The sequence below is a fragment of the Schistocerca serialis genome, chromosome 4 (genome assembly GCF_023864345.2).
Source record: "Schistocerca serialis cubense isolate TAMUIC-IGC-003099 chromosome 4, iqSchSeri2.2, whole genome shotgun sequence".
Lineage (NCBI taxonomy): Eukaryota > Metazoa > Arthropoda > Insecta > Orthoptera > Acrididae > Schistocerca > Schistocerca serialis.
Genome location: NC_064641.1, coordinates 605,578,246 through 605,602,655, shown reverse-complemented (window position 1 = coordinate 605,602,655; position 24,410 = coordinate 605,578,246). Strand labels below are relative to the sequence as shown.

At 42.0% G+C, this 24,410-nt stretch overlaps 1 protein-coding gene across 2 annotated transcripts; it reads left to right on the top strand.

Moving 5' to 3' along the window:
- Positions 1-1,997: 1,997 nt before the first annotated feature.
- Positions 1,998-24,057, top strand: LOC126475406 (uncharacterized). Of its 2 annotated transcripts, none has more exons than XM_050103251.1 (2): positions 1,998-2,309; positions 23,340-23,562. In XM_050103251.1, the coding sequence occupies exons 1-2, from the start codon at positions 2,059-2,061 to the stop codon at positions 23,401-23,403; spliced, it is 315 nt and encodes a 104-aa protein (XP_049959208.1). In that variant the 5' UTR covers positions 1,998-2,058; the 3' UTR covers positions 23,404-23,562. The 2 variants fall into 2 exon arrangements, with proteins under 2 accessions (XP_049959208.1, XP_049959207.1); XM_050103250.1 differs by lacking the exon at positions 23,340-23,562 and adding an exon at positions 23,871-24,057 and having other exon boundaries at positions 1,999-2,309.
- Positions 24,058-24,410: the final 353 nt, after the last annotated feature.

Sequence of the window (24,410 nt, the reverse complement as noted above, 5' to 3'; positions counted from 1 at the left end):
TATATCAAATGGCTCCTAGCACTATGGGACTTAACATCTATGGTCATCAGTCGCCTAGAATTTAGAACTACTTAAACCTAACTAACCTAAGGACATCACACAACACTCAGTCATCACGAGGCAGAGAAAATCCCTGACCCCCGCCGGGAATCGAACCCGGGAATTGACGTCGGTTTTCAGTAGGGTTTTGTAGCATATACTGTATTCAAACATTATGACTCACCTCGAAGGGAACGATCTATTGATAAGTAATCAGCATGGTTTCAGAAAACATCGTTCTTGTGCAACGCAGCTAGCTCTTTATTCGCACGAAGTAATGGCCGCTATCGACAGGGGATCTCAAGTTGATTCCGTATTTCTAGATTTCCGGAAAGCTTTTGACACCGTTCCTCACAAGCGACTTCTAATCAAGCTGCGGGCCTATTGGGTGTCGTCTCAGTTGTGCGACTGGATTCGTGATTTCCTGTCAGGAAGGTCGCAGTTCGTAGTATTAGACGGCAAATCATCGAGTATAACTGAAGTGATATCAGGTGTTCCCCAGGGAAGCGTCCTGGGACCTCTGGTATTCCTGATCTATATAAATGACCTCGGTGACAATCTGAGCAGTTCTCTTAGGTTTTTCGCAGATGATGCTGTAATTTACCGTCTAGTAAAGTCATCCGAAGACCAGTGTCAGTTGCAAAGCTATTTAGAAAAGATTGCTGTATGGTGTGGCAGGTGGCAGTTGACGCTAAATATCGAAAAGTGTGAGGTGATCCACATGAGTTCCAAAAGAAATCCGTTGGAATTCGATTACTCGATAAATATTACAATTCTCAAGGCTGTCAATTCAACTAAGTACCTGTGTGTTAAAATTACGAACAACTTCAGTTGGAAAGACCACATAGATAATATTGTGGGGAAGGCGAGCCAAAGGTTGCGTTTCATTGGCAGGACACTTAGAAGATGCAACAAGTCTACTAAAGAGACAGCTTACACTACACTCGTTTGTCCTCTGTTAGAATATTGCTGCGCAGTGTGGGATCCTTACCAGGTGGGATTGACGGAGCACACAAAGGGTGCAAAAAAGGGCAGCTCGCTTTGTATTATCACGTAACAGGGGAGAGAGTGTGGCAGATATGATGCGCGAGTTGGGATGAAAGTCATTAAAGCAAAGACGTTTTTCGTCGCGGCGAGATCTATTTACGAAATTTCAGTCACCAACTTTCTCTTCCGAATGCGAAAATATTTTGTTGAGGCCAACCTACATAGGTAGGAATGATCATCAAAATAAAATAAGAGAAATCAGAGCTCGAACAGAAAGGTTTAGGTATTCGTTTTTCCCGCGCGCTGTTCGGGAGTGGAATGGTAGAGAGATAGTATGATTGTGGTTCGATGAACCCTCTGCCAAGCAAATGTGAATTCCAGAGTAATCATGTAGATATAGATGTAGATTTGGCCCGGTCACTATCAATGGACCACCGTGTATATGTGGCGCTATAGTATGTTTATAAAAAACACGCCCAACGCGAATCCAACGTGGCGACAAAATTTAAAAGGAATCAGTGAAGAACTTTCAGAGATATGCGATTTTGGTTCAAATGGTTCAAATGGCTCTGAGCACTATGGGACTTAACATCTGTGGTCATGAGTCCCCTAGAACTGAGAACTACTTAAACCTAACTAACCTAAGGACATCACACACATCCATGCCCGAGGCAGGATTCGAACCTGCGACCGTAGCAGTCGCGCGGTTCCGAATGCGATTTTGGAAGAGCGAACATTTATATTTTTATTTGTAAAGATTTTACACTCTGGCGCTAATTTTCAAAAAATCGTTAACTGTCCTCTCCGGTCTACTGTAGAGCTATCCGCGCATAACAGCACCCACCACCAGAATGCGTGCGAAGCGTCTGCAAAAAGACGTCCCGCTGCTCTTGTCCTTCTCCGCAGATAACGCTGACGGCGCCAGAGTCAACGCTCAGACATCGGTTATCGCCTGCCACGGTCCTTATATAACGGCACGTTGTCCAGCCGGTGTCACCCAGTGAACCTCGCGAACGCCTCAGACGCGCAAACATGGCACGATCGAGACTTGCGCTGCCCCTTCTCGTCTTCGGCCTCGTCCTGTTGGTGGCCTGCTGTGCGAACGCCGGCAGCAGCTCCTCCGACTCTTCGGACTCTCCAGAGTCTTCCGACTCCTCAGAATCGCATGAGCACCGTTCCAGGAAGCACAGTCACAGCCACGTCAATGTCGAGCACGGACACCGCTACGGCGAAGCGGAGGTCACCGCCCTGCTGAGGTCTATCGTGTTCAAGAAACCTGCAGTGTAGGTCATACTTGCTAATCATCTACTTTTACACTCTTACTTATAAGCTTCTCAGAGAATACGGACAAATTACACATAGTTCTCCCAAACAAGATTGGAAGAGTTTTGTATGATTCCAATAGTACGAGGGCATTTCGAAAAGTAAAGATACAATGGCTCGCAGTCCTTAAATAGAACATTTATTTAGAAAACGTCAGTTAAATCATATTAACTGGTTTATTTGTTATTTTCGACATAATCACCCCCGTTATCCAAACATTTGTTAAGTCGGTGCACAAGCTTTTGTATCCCACAGTCATAGAGGGTTGCCGCCTGTTGTCGGAACCGCATTTCAACTTCATCTTTGATCTCTTCATCGTCGTGGAATGATTTTCCACCAAGATGTGACTTCAGGTAACGGAAGGCATGGAAGTCGGTGGGCGCAAGGTCCGGGCTGTATGGCGGATGGTCCAATACGTCCCATTTGAATTGTTTGAGTAGTGCTTTGGTTACGAGCGCCGTGTGAGGCTGAGCGTTGTCATGAAGCAAGCGGACTCCACTTGTCAGCATTCCCCTATGTTTCTTTTGAATTGCCCTTCGAAGACGTTTCAAAGTCTGGCAGCGTTAACTGTCGTTCCAGGAGGCATAAATTCCAACAGAAGAATGCCTTGTCTGTCCGAAATAACAGAAGCCATGATTTTCTTCGCTGAAATCGACAATTTGCATTTCTTGGCTTTTGGTGAATTGGAATGGCGCCATTGCATTGATTGTTGCTTGGATTCAGGTGTATGGTGATAAACCCACGTCTCGTCACCTGTCACAATGTGATCAAGGAGCTCATCACCTGCTTCAGCATAGCGTGAGAGGAAGTCGAGTGCAAAGCCCATCCTTTTCTTTTTGTATTCTTCCGTTAACAGTTTTGGAACCCAGCGCGCACACAATTTCCTGTACCCTAACTGGACAGTCACAACATCATAAAGAGTTGTCATTGACACGTCCGGTATGATCTGATGCAATTCTTTCAATGTGAGACGTCTATTCGCACGAATTGCTTCCTCCGTTCTCCAAAGAAGGGCATCACAGATGGCCGACCTGTTATTTGTTCGTCATGAACATCGGTCCTACCTTCAGAGATGTGACGACACCATTTCGTAACATTTTGTCGATTCATAGTGTTCCCATAAACAGAAACAATTTCTTTGTGAATATCCGCTGGTCGCTGACCTTTTGCATGAAGAAAACGTATGACGGAGCGCACTTCGCATTTCGCGGGATTCTGAATGGGCGCGGCCATTTTGAACACGACCTACTCCAACCAGAAGCAACGTTTAACTGCCGAACGACCGCGAGGAGAAAGCTAACGGTTCAAAGTTAACACCAGTGTTGCCAAACTGCTCGCCAAAACTCTTCTGTTCCTCTGGCGTACGGTGTATCTTTACTTTCCGAAATACCCTCTTACACCACCATTTGTCAAGCAATGCAACTACAATTTTCGAACTTATTCTGTGACTAATACTCAGTTCACTCCAGTGTCTACATCTCTATCTGCATCTTTACTCCACAATCACTTTATAAAGTGTGAAGTGTATTTCGGGTACTTCTACAATTTCACCCTTTTCCTATTCCATTTGTGATGGTGAAAGAAAGCTCTAGGTTCTCTGATCTACCGCCTTCTCATTTCGAAAGATGCACACTGACGGGAAAAAATTCTCAGTACCAAGAAGAAGTCGCGCGAGATAAACGAAAGTTGGTAGGCATGTTTTTACATCTGAAAGATGACGTCTTTTCCAATTTCGCACCAGCGGATAAGGGAAGCCGGCCGTGGTGGCCGTGCGGTTCTAGGCGCTCCTGTCCGGAGCCGCGCTGCTGCTACGGTCGCAGGTTCGAATCCTGTCTCGGGCATGGGTGTGTGTGATGTCCTTAGGTTAGTTAGGCTTAAGTAGTTCTAAGTTTTAGGGGACTGATGACCACAGCAGTTGAGTCCCATAGTGCTCAGAGCCATTTGAACCATTTGATAAGAGTACCACTAGTAGCGCCACCATGAGGGCACAAATCAGTAGTGAACATAATTTACCTTTGAGGTTGGACGTGGTGAATTGATGTTAGTCAAGAGTGCCTTCGAGACAACGAAGATTCCATCATATGCAGTTCACTAACTTTGAACCAGGTCGTTCAATAGAGCTACGAGTAGCTGGCTGTTCCTTCCACGATATTGCAGAAAGAGTTGCCAGGAATGTTGCTACTGTACATGGTTGCTGGCAACGGTGATTACAGGAATGTACGGTCGCAAGAAGGCCGGGCTCCGGACGGCCACTCCAAAAGGAAAGACCGTTGTGTTCGGCATATGGCTGCGGCACATCGAATTCCGACTGCAGCAGCAATCTGAGCTGCAATTGGGACCACAGTGACAAAACGAACTGTTACAAATCGGTTTCTTCAAGGACAGCTCCGTGACAGACGTCTTGAAGCGTACATTCCACTGACCCCCAGACAACTGACGTTCGCGACGTCAGTGGTGGCTCTGAGCACTAAGGGACTTAACTTCTGAGGTCATCAGTCGCCTAGAACTTAGAACTACTTGAACCTAAGTAACCTAAGGTCATCACACAGATCCATGCCCGAGGCAGGATTCGAACCTGCGACCGTAGCGGTCGATCGGTTCCAGACTGTAGCGCCTAGAACCGCACGGCCACTCTGGCCGGCGCGACGTCAGTGGTGTCAAGTAAGAGCCACTGGAGGGCAAGGAGGAGACCTGTTTAGTTTCCTGATGTAAGCTACTTCTTCGTCTGTGGCAGTGAGGGCCGTGTGTTGGTTAGAAGACGGCCAGTTGAACGCCTCCTACCTACCTGTCTATGTTCTAGAGACAATGGAGTTACGCCTGGAGCTATGGTTTGGGGAGCGATTTCGTACGACAGCAGGAGCACTCTCGTGTTTATCCCACCCATCCTGCCTGCAAATCTGTACATCAGTCTGGTGATCCGACCAGTTGTGCTGTCATTCATGAACAGCATTGCAGGGGTGTTTTCCAGAAGGATAATGCACGCCCACATGTTGCTGTCGTAATCCAGCATGCCCTACAGTGTGTTGCCAAGTTGTCTTGGTCTGCTCGATCATCAGATCTGTCTACAATCGAACACGTGTTGGTCATCGTCGGACATTAACTCCAGCGTCATCCACAACAAGCATTAAACGTCCCTGTACTGACAGACCAAGCGCGAAAGGCATGGGACTTCACCCGACAAACTGACATCCGGCACCTGTACGACACAATGCATTCACGTTTGCATGCTTTTATTAAAAATTCTCTCGGTTACAGCTGTTATTACTGAATGAGCATGTCACATTTGCATTGTCTTTTATCGTGCTTACGTGAACTTGTCACGTAAATCACTTTATATATTACTAGACAGATATAGCCAGAAATTTCATTACTTTTACTTTACATGTGGCAAGGGCCTTATCGGCCATACGCCTGCTCTATGAGCCTCTTCCACTTCTGCCTGTCCAATGCGCTGTTTGTCCACTTGCCGTTGCTGTTCATCCTAGTTGTGTCCTCCCTAATGTTGTCCCGCCATCTGATTCTGGGACTCCCTCTTCCTCTCATTCCATCTATTGTTCTGCTGAATGCCATTCTGGGTAGTCTATTCTCTGTCATTCTTGCTATATGGCCTGCCCAATTCAACCTTCTCCTCTTGAGCACTTCGACGATGTTACGGTGTTTGTACAGCCCTCTTAATTCTTCATTTCTTCTTATTCTCCATTCCATGTTATTTTCGTCGTATACAGGTCCGAAAATTTTCCTTAGTACTTTCGAATATTAACAGACTTTTATCATCTTTCTTTCTAAATATTAATGTTTCACATCCATATAACATCACAGGCATAATGGTCGATTAATATAAGCGGATTTTGAAGTTACTGCTAAGTGATATTTTTCTTAGAATTTTGAAGAAACTGAGAAGTGTCTTGTTTGTTGTTGATATACCAGCATCTATTTCTATATCAGTTCTGTTGTTATTACTAAAAAGACTTCCTAGGTACTTGAAGTGGTCAACAGTCTTGAAATTGAATCCATTTACAGTCAGACGTGCATCTTTTCTGGTTTTCTTATTTATGGGCAGGTATTCTGTCTTTTCTTCATTAACATGTAATCCTTTTTTCTCAGCAATTTTGTAATAATTTTGCATCATTCTGATTAATTCTCTTTTGAAACTACTTATTAGTGCTACATCATCTGCATAGGCAAGTCTTGTAATATTCACATGCTGTAGCTGGATCCCTTATGGACTGGTTTTAGAAAATTCTCTATCGATCTTCTCTAGGACAAGGTTAAATAAAATAGGTGAAATGGCATACCCTTGTCTCAGTCCAGTGTACACCTTAAAATCTTCAGTTTCTCCTACCGGTGTCTTTATGCGACACCAAGTGTCACCTATACACATTTTAACTAATCTGTTTCATTTTGATGGTATTTTAAATTCCTTCATTATATTTAGCAGTGTCTGTCGGTGTATGCTATCATAGGCTTTTTTTAAAATCTACGAATAATATGTGGACATCTACATTGAATTCCCACGCCTTCTCAGTTACTTGTCTTAGAGTGAATAAGTGATCTAATGTGGATCTGTTTCTGTGGAAACCGCATTGGTAGTCCCCAATCAGTTCGTCTGTTTTTGGTATCAGCCTGTTTAATAGGCAGCTCGGTAAGATTTTGTAGGTGACATCTAGTAAGGCAATTCCTCTGTAGTTATCACAAACTAGTGGATCATTCTTCTTAAATATAGGGCACAGAATTGCAGTTTTCCAATCTGCAGGAATTTCATAACTCTACTTAATCATTTTTTGGTGTTGGATTTTTTTCCGTCAATGTATATTACAGCAATCAATACGCACTTCATTCTTACAAAGTACGCACTCAGAAATAGTACGCCCCTCCGCGATGCAGTGGGCTTGTCTTCTGTCGCCTGCCACGACGGCTGCATAACAATATTTGTGACGCTCTCCTGCTGACCCGTGACGAAATGTATCGCTTTTCTTTGACCTTTCTCTATCTCCGTCATTAATCCTATTTAGTGAGGTTTCCAGACTATCGAACAATGCCCAGGAATGGATGAAACAATAGCTCTTCTTGGCTTCCTCTTTCCTGGCGAATCACATTTCCCTGGGATCCTTCCAACGAGTCTGTCTGGAATCTCGCTTCTGACAAACTAGTTTCATGTAGTCGTCACAGTGCTACGAGTATGAGTCATTCCGTGCACTTAGTCCTAGACATTTTATAATGGTTATTGTTTCCAGCGCTCGATTATTCAACAGTAGTTCGTCGTACCACTGCCGCACTTCGCTCAGTGCATCATGTTTTCACATGTTTTCAATAGTATTGCACGTCTTTGCTGGACAGGCCTTTCCACAATCCACACAAAAAAAAGAGCAATCATGTCAAAGTGAGAACGGAACAAGTTCCAATTTCAGCGTATCAGGAGTTAAAGTGAAGGTTTCCCTGAAGATTAAACGCCGTATTAGTAGCCAAAGAAAGAATTACTTTCATAGAGGAAGTCACTGGAACACATTGATTGTCTGTAAATAGGTGCACGTAAAGGATGTTTCACTATCCCTATTACAGGCTACAAATGTTTGTAGAGCGGACTTAGTAGATAAAGTTTTGACAAGGAACCTAGGGCCGGAAATATAACGTTCGGATGTAAAATAAGTCTCAAGTCTCAAGTCCCCCACCCCCTTACCCATCCCTATGGTGCACACACAGCGGGCCTGTGTGTCCTGCAATATTTCGAGTACTCGTCTTTAGGTTCTCTTCTACAATACGAAGGGCGTTCTATGTCGAGAGCGCGGCACGTCCGCGGAGTATCACAGTCAATCCCCCTCTAGCCTGACGAAATGTTATGTAATATCACAATCACAATGAATGACGACGGCACTCTCATCTCAGTTTGTATGCGTACACTGAAGCGGGAGATTTTAAAACGTTCTAATCTGCAAATTTACGTTGTATCTATGAGGTACCTTTCCGGAAATCAATTCCTGATCAAAATTTTATTAAGTAATTCCTCTCTGTAAACCGTAGAAGCAAGTAATAGGAACTGTGAAACAGCCTGTGTTAAGTACATCTTCCGGTACTGACATACTGCTTTCGTTGCGTGCTGTGGTGTGCGTTTCTACCTAGCGACTGTCGGTTCGTCGGCAATGAGATGCTGCACTGTTGGCGTGAGGGACCGTCTGTGATATTCATATCAATCATCCCCTCCACGTCCCCCACTTTGCCGTGCCCACTCCACCTCACCACTTCAACTACGCAATCACGCCTGAGGAGCGTCAGGGAAAGATTTTTTTATTGCGACCAAATGAACGTTTTTCTCTCGAATAAAACAGTTCATTCCGTACTTCTTATGGTGCAGACTGAATAGAAAGTCTTCGTTTGTTTTGTTTTGTTGTTGCTGTTTACGAGAGGAAAATAATACGGCTTGAAATTACTTAAGATTTACTGTCCTGTTTTTTGCACTCACGCCACAGGACGATCTCTGAATTCGCGGGCTCTCACGATAGTGGGTGGCTGTAAAGCTCAAAGAGGTAACCTTCATCTTTTTCATTGTTGGTGATCTTCTTGTTGTTGTTGTTGGTGGTGGTGGTGGTGGTGACTGATGGTGATGGTGGTGGTTGTGGTGTTGTTGTTAATGATGAACATCTTGCAAATAGAAGAACGACTGGAGATCCACCTCTGATATGACGAGAGGAAAATCAGCCATGTCCTTTTTAAAACAGCCCCACCTACTTTCGCCTTCATCGATTTAACGAAAACATTAAAAAACCTAGATCTGACAGACCAGTTGCGACTATTGTTGCTGTTGTTGTGGACGATGATGATGATCATTGAATATGCGAAGGTCTATAGTTAAGCTGGCTGAATCGCATTAAAAGACATACAGCAGGTGAAGAATAATTTTATTGATCACAAAGTTTGCATGGCAGGTTTCGAAATTATTTCCATTTTCATAAATCCAAGTGCAAAGGCAGCACAAAGACAAGAACGTTGCCAGATGGAAACAATTCCGAAACGCTTCATGGGTACTTGGTGATCCACAAAGTCATTCTTCACCTGCTGTATGACTTCTTACGCGACCCAGGCAGTTCAGCTACGCATATTTACTAGAATGGTTGCTAGCCTCCTATGTGAAGTTATGTCTCACGTTTTTTATTACTGAATTATAGTGCATGGAGACAAGATAGTATTCGCTCTTCGCAGCTTTGCATTTCACACAGATAAGTAAATTTACAAACACTAGTCTATTTAAGACATGTTCTGAGGCATCAAGGGATCACCAATTTAGTATTGGAGGGCAGCGTGGAGGGTAAAAATCGTAGAGGGAGACCAAGAGATGAATACGCTAAGCAGATTCAGAAGGATGTAGGTTGCAGTAGGTACTGGGAGATGAAAAAGCTTGCACAGGATAGAGTAGCATGGAGAGCTGCATCAAACCAGTCTCAGGACTGAAGACCACAACAACAACAACAACAGTCTATTTAAAATGGCTCTCGCGCGCACACACACACACACACACACACACACACACACACACACACACACACACACACACACTTGTAGCTTTAATTAAGATGTAAACATTTTTGAGAACTCTTTGATGGGTTCGATTGCTTTACCAGTAGTAAAGAAAAAGCAGTTCTTTTGCTCTCTAAATCTAGATGGTAAACATATTTTAATGCTGATAGCACCAATATCGTCAGGTGCTTATATACAGGGTGAGTCACTAACTATGGCCACCTAGAATAACTCCGAAAGTATGATAGCAGCTGAAAAGTGTGTGGGACAAATGTTTCATGGGGCAACGGAGTCCATAATATGACGTTGGTTTTTTTGTTGCTAGGTGGGGTCGCATCAGAGATAGGAATGTCAACTTCGTTTTTTTAAAAATGGGATGCTATAGTTTGGTACTTATTTTCTGATAGCGGCTATCGAGACGAATCCAGTGATATGTAACAGTAAGGTCTTTGAGGTCAACGAAGGTCAAAAAGGTGGCATGAACGTTCATTTACAGAAGATGTTCAAAGTGATGACCGTTGGTATCAATGCAGTGCTGCAATCTTCTTATCAAGATTTGAGTGGTATTCCTTATCACTTCCGCACTCATCTAAGCACATGCTCTGACAATTCTCCCTCGCATATCATCCAAATAGTAAATATTCGAAGAATACGGCGTATCCATCTAACGTGCCATTGACATGTAAACACCATTCTACGGTTTCGCAATACAACACCAATAGCAACGGTAACACTAGTATCGTCGAATTAAGCGAGTGTGAATGAAGTATTCCTTCGAAGAACAAGTCGATATGCTTCTCACTTATCGACAATGCCAACGAAATTCAGTGAGAGCTTGAGACTTATACGCTGAAACATATCCTCAACGTACTCGCCCTACACGTGGTACATTTAAATATATGAATAATAAATTGAGAGCAACTGGATCTTTAACGCGTCGGAAAGCTACCAACGAGGAAACGGAAACTGGTACTCTTGCCACTGTGATTCGAGATCCTTGTATTAGTTCGCGTCAAATCGCAAGGGAATCTGGCATGAGCCAGAGTAGTGTTGTTCGTGTTCTGCATCTCCACAAATATCATCCTTACCATATCAGTCTCCACCAAGAATTAACTGGTACGGATTGTATGAGTCGCACTGAATTCTTCCGATGGGCTGAACTTGGGATTTAGAGGGATGACACATTTATTATATTGATTTTATTTACTGACGAGACTACATTCACGAACCATGGAAATGTTATTTGCATAACATGCTTTATTGGGCAACTAAAAATCCATGTTGGCTGCGGAAAGTTGCACACCAAAAACCGTGGCTGGTGAATGTATGGTGTCGGATCCTGGAGGACATAATTATACGCCCCTATTTCATGGAAGGAAATCTTAATGGTAGGCGAAGTATACCACATTCCTGCAAGAAACATTAGGTCAGTTATTGGAAGAAATACTTCGAGTGACAAGGAACAGAATGTGGTATCAACACGATGGGTGCCCGGCACATTTTACACTGATGGCTAGAAATGAGTTGCAGAGACAATTCCCAAATCGATTAATTGGACGCGGAGGAAATGTGTCGTGGCCAGGTCATTCGCCAGACTTGACGCCTCTGGCTTTTTTCTTGTGGGGATTCGTAAAAGATATTATTTATAAAGAGGTTCCAATTACACCTGAAGATATGCGAGAGAGAATTGTCAGAGCATGTGCTTCGATAAGTACGGATGTGATAAGGAATATCACTCAATCCATGATAAGAGTATTGCAGCACTGCATTGATACCAGTGGTCATCACTTGGTACACCTTCTGCAAATGGACGTTCATGCCACCTTTGCGACCTTCTTTGATCTTCAAAGACCTTACTGTTACACATCATTGGATTTGTCTCGCTAGCCGCTATCAGAAAATACGTATTAAACTGTAGCATACCATTTAAAAAAACAAGTTGACCTTCATATCTTCGAAGCGACCCCACCTAGCAACAAAAAGCCAACGTCATATTACGGCCCAGGTTGGCCCATGCAGCTCCATCATACTTTCGGAGTTATTCTAGGTGGCAACAGATAGTGACTCACCCTGAATTCATTTACATCCATTTAAATCTACATGTTTAATTTAATGTATGTGTTTTATATCAAGAACTCCTTAAACGTATAAATTTTTAAAAAAAGCAGAAATTAAAATAAAACAAGTGCCACAAATTTACTTACTGTAGAGTTTCCGAGCATACTTAAAAACTTACTATCTTAAAAATTATTCTCCAAACATTTGTAATATTCTTCTCAATAAACATTTTTCAGGGGTATACTATTCTGATAGATGACAATGTTTCCACTGGTTTGCAGAAACTAATAATGTGCGTAACACGTACACCAGAATGTGGTAGAGCAAAATCATCAGCACAATATAGTTTCATTAGTTCCTACTGCAATGCCTTTTTGAGCTTTCTACGTGATTGTCGACTTTTTTATTTGTAATCTTGGTGCTGTGTTTTGCTTTAGTGAGTTACTTTTAGTCTTTCTTACCATTCAAATAGTAAGTGGAATGAAATCTGAATGAAGATCTGCTTCCACAGAAGTGGTCTTCTCTGTTGTTCGTTTGCTTCCCACTTCTTTCCTATCCTTTTTTGTGGTTATTGTTGTTCTTCTGTCAATTGCTTCCCTATCATTCTTTCTTCATGTTTTTCTTGTCGTCTGATAACAGCCCTCTTGAATTCTTCACCTTTTTTTTTCTTTTTCGTGACATGCCTTGATCTGTGTGCTGAATGGTGGGAATAGTTTCAAGTTGGCTAGAAGAGTTCTCAGTTACGCCCCAGCAGCACAGTTGGGCGCTTTCCTCCCTCGTCAGTTTTTTGGCGTCTTACAACGAGGGCTGGAAGTAGTGAAGTGGCTTTCGCCTACGTGTTAGCGGTAGGTGAGTACCAAGGCCAATGGGATTTTTGCTTACGGAGCTTACCGTTACAGATACTTTTTTGATAATGACAAATACTGTGTACGCAACTGCTGTATCAATCATACAAGTAAATTACAATATTCGGTACTCATGTTATAGATCTACTGTTCATGTAACATATTACACATTCAGGAACAAATGAGTCAGTGAAACTTGACGCAGTCGTATCGTGACATAGACTCAACGAGACATCGAAAGCGTTGTAATGCCATCGTGATATCACGTCACCGTATAAAATATTACTGTTTTCGTCTGGCAGCCAAAGACCTTGATGTCGTTCGCCAAAACCACCCTATCCACCCATCTATCCATTCAAAGAGCAGACACACATTACATGATGTAAAACTTGTACCATGTGGTCATTGGACCTAACATGGCAGTGAGATGTTGTGTATGTGAAAATTAGTTGTATAGAGTCAGTATAGGAACATAAGTCACAATCAAGATGTAACAGAATGGCAGGAAGGAGCTACCCTGTTTGGAAGTTCCCGTGATCATCCCGAGATGTTCCCCATTTGTTGGAGAGTTTGGTATACCAATTAGGGCTGTCTGACGTGTGTACAAAGAATAATGTACAACTCACAGCCATGTAAAATCATCGTAGAAAAATCCTAGTGTACAGGCACCCGTGACAAGTGTCACGCCTTGCCAATGACGTTCGGTCTCAAACCAGGAAGAAGTTGAATCCTGTAGACAGTTAAGCCGCGACGTATTTCTTCTACAAGATCGACGTTGCGACTCTTCTGCTGAGATCTTCTTCAGGATCTTGAGGTGTTTACTGTTAACTGAACATTGATCGGAATTGCTACTGTCAGGTTCATCTCAAAACAGATTCCGAGTGAACATTGCGAAGGTAACTGCAAGCAGTGGACATTTGATGTCGAGTACGTCGCAAAAGGCCATTGTCCACAGTGGCAAATAAAATTCACATCTTAGGTAGGCCGCAAAGCACCTACGATTACTGTGGAAAGTAATGGACTGGGCTCGTTTAGAATGGTGCGACAAGTCGTAAACTTGCATCTTTTCAAATAGTGCGAGGTCCAAAGTCCACCAGCATCTCAATGAGCCCTAAAGCTCACTATATATTGAGACTATTTTAGTAACTCTATAACATTTTGGGAGTGCTTTCAGTACCATGAATTGGGACCAGCCTCAATTGAAGGTGATTTATTTATTTACCGTTTTCGAGCTTGTGCCCACCTTCAGGTCATTATACCCTCACCTTCACGTTTCTACCTTCATTGTTGAAGTTCACTGATTAAACAAAAAAAACAAATTACATGATATTGACTAAATAGACACAAGTGAAAAAATTGGAAGTGGCGAAGTGACATGTGTTGATAATATTAGTATACTTGTATTTAGCTAGAGCATCCAGTTCGTAATTGCACATTTGTCATCTTTTTTACAAACACAACGGACGGCCTTGCCGCAGTGGTAACATCGGATCCCGTCAGATCACCGAAGTTAAGCGCTGTCGGGCTGGGCTAGCACTTGGGTGGGTGACCATCCGGTCTGCCGAGTGTTGTTGGCAAGTGTGTCGCTCAGCCCTTGTGAGGCAAACTGAGGAACTACTAGAGTGAGAAGTAGTTGCTCCGATCTCGTAAACTGACAAAAAGGCCGGGAGAGCGGTGTGCTGACCACATGCCCCTCCATTACCGCATCCAGTGACGCCTGTGGGCTGAAGATGACACGGCGGCCGGTTGGTATCGTTCGGCCTTCATAGCCTGTTCGGTCGGAGGTCTTTTCTTTTCTTTTACAAACACATTTAGATTCTCATACAATGTAAAAAACGTGACCAATGTGCAATTAAGATTTGGACACACTAGCTATATAAGTATACAAATATTTCAGCACATGTCACTTCGCCACTTCCAATTATTTCAGTTGGATCTAGTAAGCAAATGTCACATAATTTCCCTTTTATTTAAAAATTGGAAATTTGTGGCAAGACGCCACAAATGGTTCAAATGAGTCTAAGCGCTATGGGACTTAACATCTTCAGTCTTGAACCGTGCGACCGCTACGGTCGCAGGTTCGAATCCTGCCTCGGGCATGGATGTGTGTGATGTCCTTAGGTTAGTTAGGTTCAAGTAGTTCTAAGTTCTAGGGGACTGATGACGTTTGATGTTAAGTCCCATAGTGCTCAGAACCATTTGAACCATTTTTGAACTTAAAATCTATGGCTCTAAGCACTATGGGACTTAACATCTGAGGTCATCAGTCCCCTAGACTTAGTACTACTTAAACCTAACTAACCTAAGGACATCACACCCATACATGCCCGCGGCAGGATTCGAACCTGCGACCGTAGCAGCAGCGCGGTTCCGGACTGAGGTGCCTAGAACAGCGGCCGGCAAGAGGCATCAGACCGCACGGCTACGCCGCGCGGCTTTTATTTAAACAGTGAACGCCAACACTGAATGTAGAAACATGAAAATGAATGAGTAATTACCTGACGTTGGACGTAAGCGCGAAACTGATCGTGTCGTAAACAAACCACCTTCAGTTGTGAGCGGTAAAGCGGGTCTCATTCTACACGCTATAAAGAAACAGTCCAGGAATTCAATTCATCCATTATGGGTAAAGCTCACATAAACCGGGATGTTTATGTCGCATTCTCGGCGATGAAATTGGAACCTGATGTCTGAACATGTGCACCGCTTTGTTCGATTACGGCAGTGTTTAGACGACCAGTGACTGCAGAATGACAAGACATCATCCTGTCGTTACCGAATACTACGAGCCCCTAGTTTACGTCTTCTGCTCCTGCTACTGCGAGCCCCTAGTTTACGTCTTCTGCATCTGAATGACGAGTATGGTGTGAACATTCCCGTCTTCAAAAATGACAACAGCCGTGTGAACAGGGTTGCACACAACGTTCGTGTCTGACGAACTATTACGCGTCCTATAGCACTTCAGCTGCCCAACTACGTCACCCGACTTGAATCCCATGGAAAACACCTAGTACTGTTTCGAACAGCGGGTGACACATGTCAGTTAATATTCCAGCAATGAGTGGCTTTAGCTGGATATGACACACCTGAAGACATTTGTGCGTTCCCATCCTCAACTAAACGAGGCCACTATCAACACTAGAAGTGGTGTACTACGATACTAGCGTGATATCTCCCGTGGTTGACTAATTCTTTGTGCGGTGTATCTATGACCCCTCAACCGCGAGAATTGGTCGGAGTTGGGTCCAAGGTGTATACACCTTGCTTCATAGGGTCTAATATGTACCCAATAGGATCACGATCATGTAAACTAGAAGCTCGTAGTAGCATTCTCGCGCCCATCATGTGCTTTCTCAAAGCATTCGAGAGCGACAGGATGGTGCATTGTCATGTTGCAGTCACAGGTCGTCTACAAATTGCCGTAATCGAACAAAGCGATGCACATGGTCAGACATCAAGTTCCTTTTGTGTTCCGCAGCGAGAGATGATGGCGTGTGTACCATGGGCCAAATTTCATCTGATGTACACATTCCCTGCTCTAAAACATCTCCCACACCATGCTATGAGTGGGAGATACTAGTAGAGTTTTGTTGTACTGGATTACATTCTCATAGGAAGAACAGTCGGAACGCTTGGCCCAAACATTCGTTGGTGGTATTTTGGTTAAGGTGTAACATTATTTATTATCGTTTGGCAAACAGCCTCATCATCATTTAAACACATGATCCAACTTGTTACAGCTGCCTACATCTTTTCCACAGCTGTCGTCTTCACCATCATATCTCATGGGTTTGCAACATCACTGTAGCACTACTATATTCAAGATTGTGCTGTAAATCCTATATTTCGTTCCATTCTAAACATATGGCTCTTCGAATGATTTCTTTTTTGTCAGAGCAGTGATTTAACATGTACCGCTCACCATTTTAGTGCCTCGTACCAGCACATAGTCAAAGCTTCATTATTTAGAAACAAAATTTACCGTAGTCCGACTTCTTTGAAATTATTGCTTCCTTACCCTGTGTAAACGATTGTTCGTGCATCTTCTAATCGATTTAGAAAAATTTACTTAAAACCTATTGATCCCATCTTCGTATTCACAAAATTATGGTCTCATATATTAAAATTTTAGCTTTGTCTCCTTTTATTAACTTCAGACATGCACAGTAACTGGTGAATAATAGTCTATGGAGAAACTTAGATTGATTGTCTCTAACATAGAGAACAAATAGATCAAATGATGCCAAGGAAAGCAGGCGTCCCCAATTAAAGCAACTGTATGCACAGTATGAAGCTCCCTGTTGTAAATTAACGTACGTCATATGCTGTCATTTTTTAAGAAACTTCGCCATTCGACTGTTAGTTGTTCATTTATCTTACACAATCATGATTTCGGATTTGTAGCCGTTCTCAAGTGGATGTTCAAATGTTAAAAATTTCTGACCTGTCTGTGAGATCATAAAAAAAATATATATTTCTGTCTTATGGACCAGTTGTATTACAGATACAAGTACATATGAAAGACACACCGTGCAAGTGAAAAACCATTTCCGCGACCCACAATACATTCATCACTTCTGTTCATCAACTAGCACTGACACTTACACTGACATTGACATTCGTCAGTGTCAGTTAATGAAAAGAAGTTGTGAATGCAGGTCACAGTAATATATTAGCCATTAAATATGCCATACTGTATTGTGCACAATGTCAGCGAATTAACAATCAAATGGCGGAAATTTCTCTCAAAAAGTTCCATATGACTGTGCCCCCCCCCCCCCCCCCAGAAAGGAAATAACAAACTCAGTGATTTCGAGCTATCTACGTACACGAAATCGTGCAGACGCACCAGCCTACATTCTAATGGAAACAGCTTGAATGATTTTTTCACAATCTACATGCCTCAGAACGACTCTATAGACTCAAACCTAACGCGTGTGGGCCCGTGATCGGGTGGACGATAGAATGGACCAGCCAATTGGACAGCCTCATTCTATCCATCGACCACGTAAAAGGGCCTCGAGAAGCATCTGCCCCGAAATGCCGAATTCAGCTTAGTAACGACTGTGTAGGAGCCATATGACCGTGTGGCCAAAGATATTTTTTTCGTCAGGTAAGAAATTGTGTCCTGTAGCGAGTGAGCATACACCTTATTTGTGATGCTGCATGAAAGAACCATGGGGCCCATAGAACATACCGCCAGTAATCCCCAGTCCCATGGAATCTATAAGGCCCCTTCCAAAAATTAGCACATGAGTGAGTTAGGTGAAGATAATACCTGGTAGGAATCCCAATATGGTGGTTGTCTGTTGAATACACCCATCAGAAAATAAGAAGAAAGTCCGTCAGCAGTGAAACTTTGCTGTGGGCTGTCGAGTTTTTATGGGTGCTAATTTACGTGGTAGAAATTTCTGAAAAAAGCGTTCAACAATGTAAAATAGTGGTAAGCTACAGGGAAATATACAAAGTGTGCAAGAATCAAGACGGCATAACAAAACTGGTAGACCACAGACGAAGTGCTCAGATTAAAAATGGTGTAAGACTGGAAGGTAGGCTTTCGACGCTATTGTTGGTCTATACATCGAAGAAGCAGTGACAGAAATAGAAGAAAGGTTCAAGAGTGGGATTAAAATTAAGGGTGAAAGGATATCAGCGATAAGATTTTCTATGATAACATTGCTATCCTCAGTGAAAACGAAGAAGAATTACAGAATCTGTTGAATGAAATGAACAACCCAAAGAGTGCAGAATATGGACTGAGAGTAAATCGATGAAAGAAGAAAGTAATGAAAGCAGAAATGAGAAAAGAGAGAAACTTACATCAGAATCGGTGAACACGAAGCAGACGAAGTTAAGCAATTCTGTTACATAGCAAATTAAACCATAATGGAGGGAGCAAGGAGGACGAAAAAGCAGACCAGCACTGGCAAAAAAGGGCATTCCTAGGCAAGAAAGTCTACTAGCATCAAAGATAGCCCTTAATTTCAGGAAGAAATTTGTGAGAACATACGTTTTGAGCACAGCATTGTATAGTACTGAAACAAGGACTATAGGAAAACCGTGACAGAAGAGAATCGAAGCATTTGAAATGTAGTGCTACAAACGATTGTTGAAAATTAGGTGCACTGATAAGGTAAGGAATGAGGAGGTTCTCCACAGAGTCGACAAGGGAAGGAATTTCCGGAAAACACTGACTCGAAGAAGGGACAGGATGGTAGGACATCTGCTGAGACATCACATCGTAACTTCCATTGTACTAGAGGGAGGTATGGAGGGTAAAAACTGCAGAGGAAGACAAAGATTGGAATACATGTAGCAAATAATTGAGGACGTAGGTTGCAATTGCCACTCTGAGGTGAAAACGTTGGCACAGGAGAAGAATTCGTAGCAGACTGCATGAAACCAGTCAGAAGACTGATAAGGCAAATAATAATAATGTCTTGCTAGTGAGGACACGGCGCATTATCTTGAATGGAGAGTCATCGGGACATGTAGGAGTACAACGTCAGACGTGATCCAGGGCAGGGTACTGAGACTGTTGCTTTTCATGTCGAATATTAACGACGCGGCAGCCGTCATTGATAGTAAACCCAGACACCTGTTCATAACGAAGTAATATCTGAAAAAATCTGCACAAATATCGAGATAGATCGAGGTAAGATTTAAAAGTGATGCGAATACAGGCAACATAAATGTGAAAGTGAGACTTCAGTTACGAAGAGTAGTATCCTACAACTAAAATATTAATGAGTCAAAATTGGAGTCAATTAACTCATTCAGATCCCCTGGGGTAACAGTGTGTGTGGGTAGAGGAAATAGAATGATCACGTAGGCTTAGTTGTAGGTAGATCAGGTGGCAGACTTTGATTCGTTGCTTGGATTATGGGTAAATACAATCTTTCTACAAAAGAGACCTCTTACAAAACGCCTGTGTTTCCCATCTGGGAAGCGTCACCGATATTCTGAAAAATCTGAACTGTCAGACGTTTGAAGATAGCCGCCCATTACCCTGCGAAAGCCCCCTATAGAGTTTACAGAACCGGTGTGAAGAATTTAGAAGTATACTATAGCCCCTACGCATCGCAACCATAGGGATCTTGAAGACTATATTAGACTAATTAGACTAACTCTCAAAGTCGTATTTAAGCATTTATTCTTTCCGCGGTCCATAGGAGAAGGTAACGGAAAGAGACTCTAACATATTGTACAGTTGTACGGACCCTCTGCCACGCGCTTCAGTGTGGTTCTAGATGTAGAAGTAAGTCGCGTGGTAAACCATTCCCCTCGTGCTAATGAAGGGTATGATAGTCCATGTTTTTCATCATATCATGGAGAATAGTACCACACTTTGCCAGGAAATGAGAGCATATTCTTCACAAGAAAACTAAAAACAACATATTTATAGTCATATGTTCATTAGAACTTATTTAGTAGCCTTGGCGTTTTCCTCATTATGTTCTTATTTCCAACCTTAATTAGACACACCTCCATAACATGTCTGTCAAACATAACATATCAGAATTCGTAATTTTCGATCTCTGTTAGCATTGAGTCTCCAGAATTAAGGAAGTTATATTCTTCTATTGATTTTCCACCGTGCTGCCGTATTTGCATTTACGAACTCAATATTCTGGATTAAATATTTATTAGGTAACTAGATATACCTTTGATTTCAGTTTATGTATTTAGTGAGTAGTGTGTATATATTTACTTTAACGCTGGCAACCACTGCTATGAACATTCCCTTCGCGTATGTGATCAGATGAAGCTATCACAACACCAAAACTAACGAATGACGCATTCTACTAAATGAAGAGCAAGACTTGTATTACCTACATAAATGTTTTGCTTCCACACAAGGGTCTAGGACTTCCGCAAACGATTTTATTACTTGCCTTCTTTGCCGAACACATCAGACTATACAAATTTTGTATTTCATTATTGTAGCTCATACAGTTGATTAGTAAGACGTAAACCATTAACTTTTCCTTCTTAATTTACTGGTTCAGTTCAATACTGCTCTGTTGGTAGCTTCAATCTTCCTTAACTCATTCTGTGCCTTATTCAAAACGATATTCTTCTGTTTCCTCGTTCATACTAATTAATGAAAATCAATAATAATAACTTTTAATTATGTTAACATAAATATCATCAAACCCACAACTGTTTTAGGCGTTTCATTTTGTTACATCCTTTGTCGGAGCAGCAACAGACATGCCGCCATAGTACCAAAAGCAGTTCATAGTTGTTATTCTTCTGATAATCCAACAGTTTGCTATGTTGCCGTTTACATGTTGGTTTCTGAATCTACTTATTAGAGCTCTTTGGCATGGTTACGTGTTACATTTTTATTTACATTACACATTCCTTCTCATTTTTCTAATCACTGTAATGCTGAAACCTATCTAAGGTGCTGCGAATACCTTCATCATTATTGTACTGCTTCCTAATTTTAGAACACTTATCTTAATTTCACTATACATCTTCTTCTATGTTACTGGCATTGTATGTAGCAACAGTTTTCTTCCTCTTTATTTTTTACTTTTTTTATTAGTTCTGACCTTCTTGTGCTTTTGAAGACAGATTTAGCCAAAACAGTATAGTAAAGTCGTCGGCAAGTAGAGGCAACGGTTAATTGTGTTCAGACATTTGCAAGAATATAAGCAGTCGTACATTTCGCACTTGTAAATATCACAGAGCAATTGCAGCTTGCAGATAACAAGTGTAAATGTTCATACCGTCTGCTCTGATCCGGACATGTTGTGATTCTATCCCATGCTATGAAATTGATTCGCGCAATTAGCATCTATGTTTTGGTCTGACATCGAACGATGGACACACCATTGTTATCCTAACCCCAATGACGCGGAATTAAAGGCGTTAAATCAGGTCAACGCGGTGGCAATCCAACAAGCTCTGCTCGGCGTACCCAATTATCCTCAAAGTCGATAGTTGGCTGTGTTCCACATCTACAATGGAAATATGCACGAATTCCATCATGTTGGAATCGGAAAGAGCTGCGCACAGCAAGCGATTCTGCACCTAGTAGTTTTGCAAGTGTGATATGCACAAACAAACGGTAAGCTACACGATTCACGCTTGTTGGTAGCAGACGATAGCGAGACGATACCACTCCATAATTTCCTTGAAATCTTCGTCGGCGGGACGTAACAGTAATCGCACATTGATTACTATAGTCCCAGGTGCGACTATTTCCACTGTTAAAACCAGCACAAATAAAATATAACTCAAGTTTGTTTGCGTTGCAAAATTATGCACATTTTGATGAAGAAATCACTCGCAAATTTCTATAGGATATAAGAAAGTTGGTGACTGTAGCAAATGAATCATCATATGATCGTACACGCTTGTAAGGCGTAACCCTGCAGTACTCTATAGAGTGTAAGCAGTTAAGTACCTTGCGTCCATAGCTCGCGCCACACCGCACGTACTCGCCACGGTGCACGTACTGGCAGAAGGTGGATTATGAACGTCTCTTGTAAGGCAGCCTCAGAATCGCGATCCATCAATCTCCAACACATTCAGAAAGCTGACCACCTGTTCCTAAAGTGCAACATCAAATAATGTAGTGTGAATGTCTGCAACTGATTTCTTCCTATAAAATGTACAAGGGCACGTACTGCTACGTCTACAGCGAAATGCATTTTTACATCAGTTACTTGGTATCTGAAGTGAAGTATTGCCTACGAGTAGTTACGTCACCACTCGACGTCGCACCACATTTGGTCGATTTTGGCTACAGAGACACACACATAAGTGTTGACAACGTCGCATATGCCTTTCAATTTCCTACAGCATATACACAGTAAAAATACAAGGCAGTTATCTGAAGCACTAGATTTTCTATTTTAAGTTACAGTAGTAAAAACACTATACAGATTGTGACATTCGTAAATTATGTAAAGGAACGAATTATTGTGACTATATAGTCGTCCTGCAATGAAATATTGTAATATTGTGCTGGACTGATAGTTCTGTGCTTCAAATAACTTTACAGTAAATGACATAAGCTTCATAGCCAGAAATAAGTAAATAATCCCTTACGACATAGAGAACTGTGGACAACTTCTGGAGAACTGTGCGGACGATGCAGTCTATAGTATTACGCATTCACACCGATTTTCTGTGCTCAGAGACGGGAGTTCTGCGTCAAGGTAATATAACACTGGTGTCTCCAGATAGGAAACACGGTAATTGATACAATGGGCGTCTCTTCCATTACTCCTCGCCACCGTGTAACACGTAACCATGCCAACGAGCTCTAATAATTAGATACAGAAACTAACATGTAAACGACAACAAAGCAAACTGTTGCTTATCAGGAGAATGACAACTATGAACCGTTTACGGTACTGGGATCAGTGCGTCTTATAAATGACGAGTTGAAATTGATATTTACATGGACCGATCAAGGGACACATACTGACCATCGTATAACTATTGACTAATTGCTTTTAGTAATTTCTTATAAAAAAGGAAGTACTACGTATTAGAAGAAGACTTTTGTATTGCAGTGTGTTCCCTTCCCATAAATTTTTATTAACGTTTCTTTTCCAGCGTTCTGGACTGCGATGACCGAAAAGGTGCTTGCAACGGGATCTCGCAGACCATCGTACACTAACTCCGCCGTACAGTCACATTCTCAGAGATGGAACTTGGTTTATGATTTTGTCTTTCTTTTTTTTTTAATTATGATACTCATGTAGGGATGGACTGTCACCTAGTATACAGTTATCTATGTTGTAAGTGCTTGTAATAAAAAATATTTAAAAATCTTAACATGGAAATCTGATGTCTCGCACATTTATCCTGTTTGAACCAGCCTCCCTATACCGCCCACCCAGATCTCCTCTAATCCCATAATAACAAACTATTTCCTTTTTATGTCTTCCATTGATAATCCAAAGGCAAAAACTGCGTCACGTCGTTTTTTGATACAATGATAAGAGTAGTGTATGCTGGTGTGCCAGGGTGACAGAAAGGAATAAACTCACGCCGTACTGACTCGGCAGGTGTACTTAGCGTTATATTTCATTCCCTTTCTGTAAATTATTATAATGTCATTAATTCCTGACATTTCCTTTCCAGCGTTACGTACGACGTGACCTGCAATGAGAGAAACGGTGGTTGCAACGAGATCTCCAACGACTTCAGGCGTTAGCTCCGTAGTACAAACATTCACAGTCTCAGAGCTGTAACTTGCATTCTAATTTTGTCCTTTATAGTTTAACTGTTATCCTCTTGTATAAATAAACTGCCTTCTAGTAATCTGTTACCTATTTTGTAAGTATTTTTAATTAAAACAGGTAACAAAACATTTAAAAATCTCCAAATGCATGCTGCAGGCGACGTCAATCTCAGTTGTCTCTCTTATTTGAACAAACGCCACAATACTGCTGTCCTATACTTCTCTAATACCATGAAGATTAAGACTTGTGTTTTTGTATCTTTTATGTAGTTGATAAGGTCTAAAACCATCCTAAGTTATTGTTAGGTACAGTGACAACAGCAGTGCATCGACTTTGAGCTGTTTGATACAATCTCTTACAGATTCAGCGAAGGGATAGATCCATTCGGCACTGATTCGACACATGTACTGAAGATCGGCATGGAGAAATATTTACTTAC